The 13,329-nt window shown below is 53.9% G+C and overlaps 1 protein-coding gene across 5 annotated transcripts in view; it reads right to left on the bottom strand.

Moving 5' to 3' along the window:
• Positions 1 to 13,329, bottom strand: part of HNF1B (HNF1 homeobox B) — a 52,096-nt gene that overhangs the window by 26,879 nt on the left and 11,888 nt on the right. For all 5 annotated transcript variants that reach the window (XM_045985617.1, XM_045985618.1, XM_045985619.1 and 2 more), the window contains exon 4: positions 12,841 to 13,076. In XM_045985617.1, coding sequence (XP_045841573.1) covers positions 12,841 to 13,076 — 236 coding nt within the window. The remainder of the gene's footprint in view (positions 1 to 12,840; positions 13,077 to 13,329) is intronic.

Below are 13,329 nucleotides of genomic sequence, written 5' to 3'. Positions count from 1 at the left end.
TGACCAGAATCGCTCTTTCATAGGAAATGGGGGGAAGAGGGAGGCGGGCTTCCTGGGCAATTGTGAAGCTCAGCTTGCCCCCGCGTGGCCTCTGGCACTGAAGCCAGGGGGTCCATTTTCCTGGGGTCTGTGAGTTGTACCCAGAATCTGGTGGGATGCCTTTCACCCTTGACATTTCCAAGCCAATCTCCCATCCCCTGATAATGCAGGAATGTTCCTCCGACCGATGGACCTTTGCCAGCACGAACAAGCGTCCCAGCCACCAACAGAGTAAACATTACTCAACGGGCCAGGGCTCTGTCACACACATTCTTCCCGTGTGTTTCTAACCTCATGCAGAGCACAGCCCAACCCTGTTGGGTCTAGAAACTGGGAACTTAAGCCCAGGCAAGAGGGAGCGTGTGAAGGAGAAAAGGAAACAACCCTGTCCATCAATTATGGGCAGACAGAGCTGTCTTTGCTATGACGCCAGAACTCTGGGCTGGGGAGGGGGCCAGGAGGAATGAGGCCAGTCCTGATGGGGGCCCGGTAACGTGTCCATAGCAATCCACTCCCCCTTTTCCCACAGAGGAGTCACTTTCTTGAGGAAAAGAGGCAGAGACACACATGATTCCGTCTCGGGAACTTCTGAGATGCTCATCTGGGATAAAAGAAGGTTCACCGTTCCCTGGTGTGTGACTGAGAACTCCAGCAATGAGAGCTTTCCACACAGGAGACAGCCCTGCTGCCTCAGTGTCCTCATCGGCGACACGGGACTCCTGCCAGTTCCTAGTCCTATTTCCTCCACTCTGGGCAACAAGATTAATGTTTGCAGAGAGTTTAGGAGATTAAAAATCTGAAAGCCTGAGAGGAAAAAGCTGATGTAAGATGAAAGCAGTTCAAACACTAGGCTGGTTTCAATTCCACATCGCCTTCTGCCTGAGGTGGCTCAGTGAGGAGGCCAGTTCGTAAGGGCAGAAACACAGACAGGCCCGCGGGGACGGTAAACACTCTTGAACTCAAGAAGTAAAAGTGGAGTGATACTTAAGGGAAGCCCACAAACTGGTTCTCTTATAAAAATCAAAGCAGAGGGAACCAAGAAAAGAAAAGGGGGAAAAAAGTCGTCTTCCATTAAAGCATCTTGGCTGAGAACAGACCCTAACATGTACAGAGCGCCTGAGAAAATCACACATGTGGGGAGGTAGAAGGGCAACAGAAACTCTGCCTGTCCTCCCCACAAGGCCCGCCCTGGCCACCCCGCCGGGTCCTTACCCCAGCGCCAGTCTCTGCAGGTAAACATCAGACAACTGGCAATGAGCACTTCAGCCTAGAGTCCGCGGCTACAAGACAAAGCGGCCAGGCTGGCCCTTGAGAGCTCAAGAAGTCTTCACCTCTGTGAGTGTCCTACACACGCTGCTCTCCGTGTGTCACAGATGCCCATTTGACAGAATGGAAAACTGAGGTTCCATGAAGAAGAGGTTATTTTCACTATCTCTGGCTCCTTGTCATCCCTCCGAAGCTGACCCTTCTTCCTCTTCCCCGTAGACCCTGAATCGATTCCAGGTATGCTGGGTTCCATCATGAGCCACCAATGGTTTGAAATGGTTTTGTTTACTTGATGCTTGGCTGTATCTCTTGCTGGAATGTACACCCAATGAGGGCAAGACCTTGCTTGCCTTCTCCACCGTGTCCTCAGCGCCTCACACAGGGCCTAGCCCGCTTATTTTTATTTTCATTTATTTAAAGGTTCCATTTTTATTTGAAAGAAAGAGCATGTGCGCACAAGCAAGGGGAGCGGCAGGGGGAGAAGGGGCAGACTCCCCGCAGAGCAGGGATCCCAGTGTGCGACTCGATCCTGCAGGACTCTGGGATCATGACCTGAGCCAAAGGCAGATGCTAAACTGACTGAGCCACCCAGGCGCTGGGAGCCTAGCCATGTAGGCACTCAGTACATACTGTTGGTACAAGCAGCTGATGAATGAATGACCTACGCTCCAGCCCTGTGCAGGACCCATGCTGTCGGTCTGCTGAACAGAACGGTGGAGAAGTGGGAGTGGGATACATCTCTCCTCTAGATCTCCTGGTTTTGCTGAGGTCAGTGGGAGCCATGCCTCTTAAAGAAGGGAGAAGGGGGAGCGAGAGAGGAGGAGAAAGAGAGTAAAAGATCATCGAGGTAGATAGAGCACAGACACGTTTGGGTGACTTGGAGTTTGAAGGCCCGAGGTTGGTGCACAGCGGCATAAGTATCACGTATGAAGCAGCAGAGATCTCAGGCAGAGCTCTGCCTGGTGTAAAAAAGGGCCAGTGGGGCACCTGTGGGGAGCCTACCCATTCCTGATTTCTTGAGACCTAAGCCTAACCCCCATTTCCTGCCTTAAGGGGGATGGGAATGGGTACTTTCATAAGCACAAGATGACCATTTCTAAATGTCTGGGGCTGTGGGTGGGAAGCCAAATTTAGACTCACCCTGTTAGAACCCAGTTTGGGGCCTCATCGGGTAACTTTGAGGAAGGATTAATTAATGGGAATTTACTGTGGCAACATGAGTCACTTAAATGCCTTTTTCTCCAAAGGAAGTTGGAGTAAAACTGAGAAGGGTTAATGGTGGACATCATTAGGGTAAAGGCAGGGAGGACAGACAGAGCCCGGCTGCAGTCTGGCTCCTGGGGTCTCTTTTCTCAGAGGCAGCCTTTGCAGGGAGGGGTAATGTGGCTGCAACAAAGGCCCCTGCGCTTGGCTGGCGAGGAGAATGATGATGCTTCTAGTGGGTCTGGGCAACGGGGGAAGGCTATAAAGCCATCAGCAGACTGAGCCACTAGGTGTCCACACAAAAGTAAGGTCCTAAAAACAGACATCTGTATTGTGACTGAAGGGCTCATAAAACTGTCTCAGAAAGGAGAGGTTTTCCACTGCGACCTATTCATAAGCGGAGCCCTACTGGGAAGTGACACCCAGGGAGAAGATGCTTTGAGGCCTGGCAAGCGTCGGAACCGCCTCCTTATGGGAGCTCGTCCGGCCAGACCCCAGCCTCTTCATCACCGCGGCCAGCATCATCACCATCGCCATCCTCATGACAGATAGCCACTGGTCACCATCTCAAGGACCCCAGTCCCAGGCAGCACCAGGTGTCATGCACTGAGGTTTCAGAGGTTGGATGGTTACTGGCTTCCACTAACCAGGAGCACTGGCAAAGCACTCAGGATAGCAGAAGCTTATCCCCGAGGACAGCAGCAGCTTAGAGCCATCTTGCCAAATGACTCTGATCTGCACAACGTCCAGTTCCTTTCCTAGACCTCAGCTTGCTCAACAAAACCTCAGGAAGAGCCATACTAGCTCTTTTCTTGCCCAAGGGATGTTGGTAAGAGATCCTAAGAACTAATCTAGCAGAACATTAAGCTAACAGAACTAAATCAAATGAGCAGACTTAACTAAGCTTGTAAACTAAACTAGTAGAAACTAAGTGAGAACATTAAGGGAGAATGAATACTCCTGCTCTTTGAAAACTTCCTGGTAGCATTTAATGTTGGACGGTGTGCGTGTGTGTGCATGTGTGTGCGTGTGTGCGCGCACGCGCGTGCGTGTGTGTGTGTGTGTGTTAGGCTGTATATGCTGGTTAAGCAGCATCGATGCAGACAGGGCTGGATGATACTGTTTCTAGAAAAGGGAACACATGCTTTAAATAACAACATACTATGTTATGTAAAATGAAACAAATACCACAGGCTCAGTTTAAAACCGAGAAACAGATAATAAAAGAGGATTTATGCATTCACCTTTTTGGACGTGAAGCCCTCCCTGACAGACCTCATCAGGGCAAGATACACAGAACCTCGGCCCTGTGCCAGGCACCAGCTGTGGACCAGTGGTGGTGAAAGCCCACTTGGGCTCAGATGCTGGTACAGCCCAGAATTCTACCATTCAGAATACATACACAGTTCTAGAGCCTTCTGGAGCAGCTCTGTTCGCAGACAGAACAGCCTTACTTGGTTTGTTTCTTTCTCTTGGACATGAAGGGATGCAAACCCTCTACGTCACCTACCAGGAGGATTCTCCAGAAGGAGGAGCAGATCCATCTGTTTCCATCTGTAAACTCGAATGTTTCCATTCGTGAAACATCTTGAGATAAATTCAGCAGCTATTTTGTGCCCACTGTGCAAATCAATGTTACACACATGAGAGATGTTATTTAGAGGTTTCCCACCCACACTGAGGAAGAACTCCCTGGGCTTTATCGCCAGTGTGGGCCAACAGGCGCTGGCCAGGAGGCGGCTCCCTGCCGCCCGCAGGGCCAGAAGGCCTGGGCAGGCCGGCTGCCACTCAAAGGCCCTGAAAGTGTTAACCTCCAACAGTGATAGGTGTCTCGTTTCCACCCATTATAAATCTGTTTATTGTGACTGGCCCCACCCAATCTGCTGGTGCTGTAAAGCTCTAATGGTCCCTAATAAAGGTGGAAGGATTGTAACAGCACACAGTTCCTGAAATGGGGAAGGAGCCAGGGAGAGGGACAGATAATGAGCTTAACAATAAGATATCACAATGGCCAACCTTCCTCTGCTGCTGTGTCCCAAGACTCCATAGGATCCCCAATCTCCAAATAATAATCTGTCAGACCCAAGAGGTCCAACACCCTCATCTGCCAGAATCTCTAGGAAGGGAAGGGAAGTGATTGGCCCAAGGTCACTCCTGCTCAATCATGGCTCTGGAGTCTCTGGCCCTACCTTCTGTTGCCTCACCTCTCCTAGCTCAGCAAAGGGCCATCCAGACAACCATCAACCCCTTCATGACCCTCCTGTTCCATCAGGCCTCGTGATATCCAGCCCTGACTACAGACCTCCACATCTCTTCAGGAATTTGTTGAAACTTCCCATGCCGGATGCCCCCCCCCCCCATGCCAGGTTTTGATTTTAAAAGGGAGACAAGGGTGTTTTTAATGAGCTCCCCAGATGCCTTTTATGTGGCCTGGGAAGGAGATGTGAGAAGCCCAGGTCTTGCCAGTACTGCGATTTCATGATTTCTGATGTCTCAAATGAGAAGCAGGGCTCCTGCACAAGGGAAACTTCCAGGGTGAAACTGCCAAGCCACACCCCTGTCAAGAACCCAGGGAAATGCAAAGCTCTTCCTCCCTCTCAAGGCCCGGAGGGCTCCAGAGCCAACAACACCTGGTGGTGGATCATCCTTAAGACGCTCAGCAGCCCTCAGGAGGCAGGTACCATGATCCCTAGTTCACAGATGAAGAAACTGAGGTTCAGAGAGTACAAGTAACCACCAGACAGTGAAAGAACCACAGATCAAGCCTGAGCCTCTCTGGGGCGCTACCCCTGGAGACCGAGGTACACCCTTCTGAGTGTGGTCTGGGAAGGGGCTGCGTGTAGCCAGCTTGCCTCAGGGGGTGTAGACTTCCCTCTGGAAGTCATTAAACACCAAAGAGATCTGCTCCGTGTTCCTCCAACCTGGGAAGGACGTGAGTATGGGTCCTAAGAAAGTTGGTTCTTGGCTTCCTGAAAGCATCAGAGACCAAGCTTCACTGACGACCTGTTTGTCTGGCAGCTGCAGCCAGAGCGGAGGGCAATGGGCAGGGGTCTAGAGCAGAAGCTGGCTCACAGGTGGAGGGAAGGAGCTTCCAGAAAAATCAGCCCTCTGGAGCTTCTGAGGTTTCCCCGCATTTTCCGCTGCTCTTTGTGCCTGCAGTTTGGGGGGGCTTCCCTCCTAAGAACAAAGACCATTAAGTTTCTCAGACCCGGCTTCCACCAAGAAAGGACCACACCCCCTCTAATTGGCAGGTTCCCGGGGCTAATTACTCACAAGCAGGGTGCTCTCGCCTCCCTGGAGGGTCATCTTATGAACCTGACCTCCCACTACATGGTCATGAGCCTCCGCCCCTCCCCACGATCCTTAGCGCTTCCCCACTTTTCTCTCCCTGTTTAGTCTTATTTGCACTACATGCCTATCGTACTGGACATGGCCCTAGAAGTATGCTATGGATGTCATAGAGCAGTCGTCCTTGGAAAAATAAAAAACAGTATTCTACGAGGGAGGCCAGACTTAGCCGGCCTCAAACACCAAGATGAGTATCTCGTTGGAAACAAATTCTCTAAAAGCCAGGGGGCGCCTGAGTGGCTCAATCAGTTAAGTATCTGCCTTTGGCTCAGGTCATGATTCCCGGAGGTCCTGGGATCAAGCCCCACATCTAGGGATCCTCGCTCAGTGGGGAGCCTGCTTCTCCCTCCCCCTGCTTGAGCATGCACCGGCACTCTCTCTGTGTGTCAAATAAAATCTTTTAAAAAAGTTCCCTAAGAATTAGGATTGGAAGACCTCCAAGAGGAATGGAGGGAAAGGAGGGGGGAACCCCAAAACAAGGCTCTGCAAGAAATGGCATTAGCTACCATTTATGAGCACCTGCAGTCTCCAGGGTGTTTCCATACATTATCTCATTCAATCCCTGTGGCATCTGTATGACTTGGTGTCCCCATTGGACAAATTGAGAAACTAGGGCTTAGTGATCGCAAAGATTTGCCCCGGGTCACACAGCTCATGAGTGGCCAGGTTGAAGGTGGAATTCAGGTATTCCCCCATAGCCTGTGATTCTGTTGCTATGCCCACTGGATCATAAAAGCAAGTCCACAGATCATCTTCAGTGTGTATTACACATCTGGGTTACTGATGGTCAGGTGTCTATGGCACAGGCTGGGCACTGGGATTTTTAGAAGCTCCTTAGTTGATTTCTAAGGTGTGACAAAGTTTGGGAACCATCATCCTAGAGTGGGGGTCAGCCAACTGTGGCCCACACTCCAAAGCAGCCAGTTTCTGTAGGACCCATCAGCTCAGTGTGGTTTTTACATTTTCAAATGGTTGGGGGGAAAGTTAAAAGGAGAGCATTTTGTGATGTTTGAAAATCATAGGAAATTCAAACTTCATTCCCATATATCAGGAGTTGCTGGAAGACCCTCACATTCGCTCACCTACATATGGTCCAGAGCTGCTTTTATTCTGCAGAGTCCAGCAATTGTGAAAAGAGACTATAGGGCCTGAAAAGCCTAAAATATTTGCTGTCTAGCTCTTTCCAGGGTAAGTTTGCCAACCCCTACACCAGAGTTCCCATGACCGCTAGGATAACCACAACTGAATGCCTGATTTGACCTTATTGTGGGGTTATGTTTCATTCATATCTACATCTATATATCTTCCCCATTTGTGCTTGTACTTCTCCTTGAAAGTGGGTAGAGGCAAAATGCCAGATCTTGGGCCTTCATATCAAGAAGTTCGCTTCAACCTTCAACAACCAGGGGCTCCAGGGTTGGCTCTGTTAAGCATCTGCCTTGGGCTCAGGTCGTGATCTCAGGGTTCTGGGATCGAGCCCCAGGGCAGTCTGTCTCTTCCTCTGCCCCTGCCCCTCCCTGCTGCTCCTGCCTCTGTGCGGGTGTGCTCTCTCAAAATCTTTAAGAAAAAAAAAGAAAACAAAACTTCAACAGATTCCAAGGGCACTTCTCCAGGAACCTGCTGGCCCGGGCTCTGCCCTTGCCGCAGCTTCCTTCCTCCTTCGAGCTGACTGGAGACAACAAGGAGTCCTTGAATCATCTAAGGGTCCTTCAAGGGGATGATTAGGTATGGCCCACCAGGCTGCCTACTGCGATAGCGCTTCCGTATCTCCAGCCCCTCTGTGCAGTGCCTCCGAGCCCCGCCAGCCCACAGCCAGGTGCCTTTGTATGCAGACCAGGGTCGGGCCACAATTATCACAAGGAGGTTGCCAGCAGAAGCCTCTGAAGGCTGGGCCTCTTAATCTCATTAATATCCTGATTGTCTTCCTCAATCTAGTGGCTGCCCATGGGGTGGTACCACAAGATAAACGACCTTCAAATTTCGCAGATAAAACGGCCGTCAGATAAAGTCCCCACACGAGGAGAAGCGCTCAGCTCCCAGTCTGTACCAAAGCGGTTCCTGAAGTACCAGATGTTTCAAGGCAGGATTTGTTTCTTTTCTGAACTGCAATGATCTGTTACTTAGGGACAATGGGGCTTATTTGCCAGGGGGACTTTTGCCGTGGAGATGAATATTTTTACAGCCGCCCTCATAAACCCCGCCCCTTGTCTGCGGCCCCGGGAGGGGGCGGAGCTCCAGAGGGGAGCTGAGATGCCCAGGCTGTCTCTGGGCCCCATTAAGCTGTTAAGGCATTTAGTGCCCCAGACAGGGCTGACTACAAGGGCAGTTCAAATCCCTACCCAGATGGGGATGGGTTCATGAAATAGGGGGCTTGAATTTCTTGCCGGGGCAGGTGCAGAATCTTCCTTGGTCAGGGGCAACGGGGCGGGGCGGGCAGGCGGGAAGCAGTAAACCAGCCAGACTGGGAGACCCCTCCATTCTTGGCCCAGCTCTCCTAAAGCCTTTTTGTCATTCAGAGGGGAGCAGTAAGAATGTGGGAGAAGAAGGGACTATGGGGGTAGAGAGAGAGAGAGAGAGTGTGTGTGTGTGTGTGTGTGTGTGTGTGTGTGTGTGTAGTGTGTGTTTCCATGCCTGCAAAGTTCTTAGCAGATTGTGTTACAGTTCTAAACTTGTCTACCATTTACTAACTATATGAACTTGGGCAAATTATCTACCTTCTAAACCTCTCCCCTTCCTTGACTGGAAGAATGGGGGTGTGGGGACAGAAGGTTTCTACCCTTACAATGTTGCTGTGAGGCTTAACTGAGATGATGCATATAGGTGCTCGGCCCAGGGCCTGGGACCCAGGAAATATTTAATAAACACTAGATGTTATGATTATTCACAGGCAGCCACAATCCTTCCGTTGGGCACTTTGGAGATTTCCTCCCGTCCTACCGATTTCTGCATCAGGGAAAAACAGCAGCAACCACACAGATATCCTGGCCCAGGGTTCAATTTGTCTAAGACCCAGGCTTAGATTCTGGTGGGTGACTTGGGGAGGACGTGTGAAAGGGGCCAAGTGAGGGGAAGTGGGTAGCAGGATTCAAGGGGTTTCAAGCTCTGATCTGACCACTGGGCCAATCAAGTCCACCTTGGGCTTGGAGAGGGGGCCACAGAGTTCGAAGGGAGGCAAGAGAAAGCGGCCACAGAAATGAAGTCCCCCATGTAAAAAGGCTGTCGGTCAGGGTATCCAAAGATTATTCTGGAAGGGCTCCCTCTCACCTCTGTACCTCACTTTCTTTCTAGGAGGATGAACCTCAATCTCCCCAAAAGATGGTGTAAGAGCAAGGACACGACATGTGGGATGAACGAAGGCTGATGAGGACCTCTGCCCCTCCCTGGCAAGCTGGCCAGGTGAGTCGGCTGCAGACTGGAGCAGAGGCTGCACGGAGCCCCACAGCTCATGCAGCTGGATCCCTAGCCTTGGCCCAAGCCCGGCTTCCCTTCCAGGCCAACTTCCTCCTCCTCCTCCTTGAGCCAATCAATACAAGCACCTGTCTCCAACCAGTCCCTTTCCTTGCCACAGCCCTGCTCTCTGACCTTTTGGGGGCCTTTCTCTTGATTCCGCTCCAGAATGGAGATAGGGGCCATCACTCCGGGCCTCCTCAATGGCCTCAGAATGGGCTGTCATGGGGCCTCTAACCAGGGACAGCTCCTGCTGGCGAGAGCTGGAATGGGGGGGGGGGGGGGGGGATTGCAGATAAAGGCCTTCCAGGCTGAAGATAAATGGCTGCCGGCAGCCCGCTACAGTAACTTCAGGCCCCCAAGAAGAGCAAACAAAGGGTGCCCCTGTGACTCTCCCTGGAAAGATGAAGGCCCATCAGCGGCAGCCAGGCTGGTTCAAAGCCCCAACTTAATTGTCAATTAAGCATGCATAAGGGGGACAAAGCCATGACAACCCTGGGCCGCATGCTGGTGTGTGATTGTAAAGGCGGGAGGGGCAGCCCCCGAAAACAGCTGATTCTGCTGACAGGGTGTTTGTGGGGCACCTTGTAACCAATCAGCTGCTGACAGAGGCAGAGTGCTCCCCCTGCCACTCCTATTGTGCGGGACATTCCAGCCCCCGGGTCACACTGTGGTCACTGTGGGCAAGTGGCATGCAACCCACCGACACTGGCCGCAAGACCAGGGGCTCGTTAGAAACGGGATGCTGTCTTCTCCAGGAAGAAGGGTCAAGGGGAGGATGGGTTTCTCGGGTGCCCCCGGGGGCTCGTGGTTCCCGTGCGGGGGTGGGGGGGAGGGCAGGAGAGCGGAGTAGGGGGACTGGGGCCTTGTCTCCCTGCCCCCCACCCCAGGCTCAGCCTTAGAGAGTACTAGGGCTGATGCTGACTCTGGGTCTTGGTTTCTCCCTGGCCCCCCCAGAGCTCTTTTTGTATTCTGTGTCCAGGTACATTCCGGGCTTGGCCAGAGGCCATACCAATAGGAAGCACATCGCCAGCTCTGCAGACCATACGCAGCCCACCCTGAGCACGGGGCTCCAGCCTGCTGTCTGCCGAGCCTGGGGTGTGTCCCCTAGGAGCCCCGGCCCAGTTCCCGTGCTACCCCAGCAGCCTGAGTGGGGGGGGGGGCAGTCACACCTCCCAGCGTCCTGCACCCCAGACCCCAGGATGGCCTCAGAGAGCATGTCACCGCCTCTTAGGAGACGATGCCCCACCCGGGTGTGAAAGAAGGAAACGGATGGCTGCTGCCTGCCTTTCTTTCTGCGGCTGCTCATCAGAACGGCAGCAATAATGAGCGTCGTGTCACCATTTATTGGGAAAGAGGGTGTTTACACATTCTCTCATTTAATTCTCATGAGGGCCGATGAGGCAGGTCCTCTTTCTTTGTTCTACAGACCGGCAAGTCAGACCTGGAGAAGTGACACGACTGGGTCACCCTGCCGCTGTGGGGATCAGCCTGGCTAGCTAGGGGCTGGATTCAGAACCAAGTCCAGAGAAGCCCCTCTCTGGGGATGGACAAGGACGGCCACGATGAGCCCCGAGTGAAAATTCAGGCAGAGGGGAAGGCGGCCACTGTGAACACACACAGTGTCCCCTCATTATTGCTCTATAAATAGGAGTCTCTCCCTAGAAACACACACGAAGCCCTGGATGACAGCCTTGGGCCCTAGATGGTCCTGTGTATTCCATGCCAGCGCGATGCCTTCCCAAGGAGACGAGAAGCTCCTGTGGGCAGGACGCACATGCACCTGCGGGGTGCCAAGTGGGAATCGGCAGGCCCGAGTTCTAGGCACGTCTGCCACCCTCGCTCTCTTAACTTTGCCAAGTCACTGCTTTGTTTGGGTCTCCATTTCCTTCTTTCAAGCTCCTCCCACTTCTAGCATTCCATGATTTTTGTCAAAGGCCAAGACCTGGTGGGGGGACCCCAGAGAACCCACTCGAGGGGACCATGCGTCCCGGGACCCCAATCAGAGGGTTCTTGGGCTGTATTTGGCATGCACCCTGCTCAGTTTCCAGGACCTGCCCGGCCGCTCTGGCCCCGCTCTGCGTGTCCTCCTGTCAGTATACAGAAGGCCTCCGCCAACGACCCCGTGGTGACCTCACCACAACCCCAGCTTGTCAGAAAGCTGCCCGGCCTTTGTTCGGCTTGCAGGCTCCCTGACTTTGGTGTGGAGATCACAGGTCCCAACACAATAGCCATTGTCTTCTCAATAATGCCCCTTGCCCCAACCACGCCCCCCACCGCTCCAGCCCCTGCTCCGTGGATCACCGCGGGCGGGCAGCAAGTGCCCCAGTCATGCTCCGTGCTGGCCACATGCCGTTTGCTCTGCCCTCTGAACCCTGCTTTGAATTTCCGTTACAGGATGGCCTTACTCTGCCATCAGGCTAGTGCTCTTCGGGGTTGGCGCAGCGGGGGCAGGGGCTTCTTGGCCTTTCAAGAATAACCTGAACCTTCTCCCTGTGGCTGAACCTTTCCCTTCTGCGGGAGTGGGGTCCCAAGAAGGCCCCAGCCCTGGCCCAGGTACCCAGACACCCTGGAAGCAGTCATGCTGTGGGAGCAGCGTGTTGAACAAATGCCTGGCCACTGCCCAGCCAGGGCCCTCCAGCACTGAGGCCAGCCCCGGACCTCAGGCGGCTCCCAGCAGCACAGCAAGCAGCAGGCAGAGTTGCAAATGAGGCCTGGTTCTCCTTTTGCAAACCCTTTCCCAGAGCAGGGGGCAGATCATGCCATCCTCTTTCTATACAGACACCAAGCCAGCCTCAATAAGCACCCTCACGCTGGGCAGCCGGCTTTCCAGGAAGGACTAAGCCCTGGGGAGGGGGGGAGAAGTGCTCTGCCTCAGACCAGGCCTGATGCACCACTCAGCATATAGGGGTGCTTTCCCACAGTGATGATGTAGGCTTTGAGCCCGACAAGCCCACACCCGGTAGCAAAGACGCCTAATGCAGGCCGGGGGCCCGGCACACAGCAGCACACAGTAGGGACTCAACCAGTTTGGGCCATCTCAGCCCTGCAAAGCTATCAGGTGAGATTCTGCACTAACTCTGGCAGAGCACCGAAGCCAGCAAGAGACTGCCAGCAGAGTGGCCCTTCCCACAGGCCTCTGGGCTCCCCCTGCTAGGGCTGGATGGAGCCCCGGCATGGGATCTGGACAGGGTAGAGGGGACCCTGTAGTTCAGATGTGGAGTGCCAACAAGGCAGCCTCTCCGTCTCACCGACAGTCGCCCTGCTTTGCTGAGTCAGCAGCCACCCAGGGAGAAGGAAGGAAACCCAGAGAAGGCTGGGGAAGAGGGGCTCCGCAGAGTCTGAGCAAGGACTCAGAGGAAACCTGAGTGCAGCCACACACTGTTCTCCCAAGAACATTCTGGCCAAGGGAGGGGGCCAGCCCTAGCACCATCCCGCCATTTCCTCCTCAGGGGAAAAACCTTGCGCCAGCCCAGACTGGTGGGGAGAAGCAGGGTGGTTGGGCCTCGGAGGCACGGGGGCCTGGGCCGGGCTTACCTGGCAGCTTGTTTGGAGGAGAGGCGCCGGGCTGGTGGTGGGGAGAGCCATGGGAGAGCAGGGGGTCCAGGCTGTGCGTCTGGCTCGAGCTGTAGGCATCCATGGCCAGCTTCTGCCGGAACGCCTCCTCCTTCCTGCGGTTTGCAAACCAGTTGTAGACACGGACCTCAGTGACCAGGTTGGAGCCCAGGCCGTGGGCTTTGGAGGGGGAGACACCTCGCTGCAAACATTCTGCCCTGAGGATGGACGGGGGAGGGGGAAGCGGGGGAAGAAGGTGAGTGAGAGCAGCCAGAGGGAGGCCTGCTGGTCCTTGGCCCCAGACACAACATCTCAGTGCTCCTGCTCAGGAGCGTGAAGAGGCCAAGGACAGAGGTGGGGCCTGGGAAAAGCCTGTTCTGAGAGACGTCCAGCCCACGGAGGTCTCTGAATGGAGTGGGGCCGAAAACAGGCCGCACGAGCTCTGTGGCCCCGGAATGAGAGGCTTAGGCC

This window comes from Meles meles, chromosome 18 (genome assembly GCF_922984935.1).
Source record: "Meles meles chromosome 18, mMelMel3.1 paternal haplotype, whole genome shotgun sequence".
Classification (NCBI taxonomy): Eukaryota; Metazoa; Chordata; class Mammalia; order Carnivora; family Mustelidae; genus Meles; species Meles meles.
This window is presented reverse-complemented; position numbering and strand designations above follow the sequence as displayed.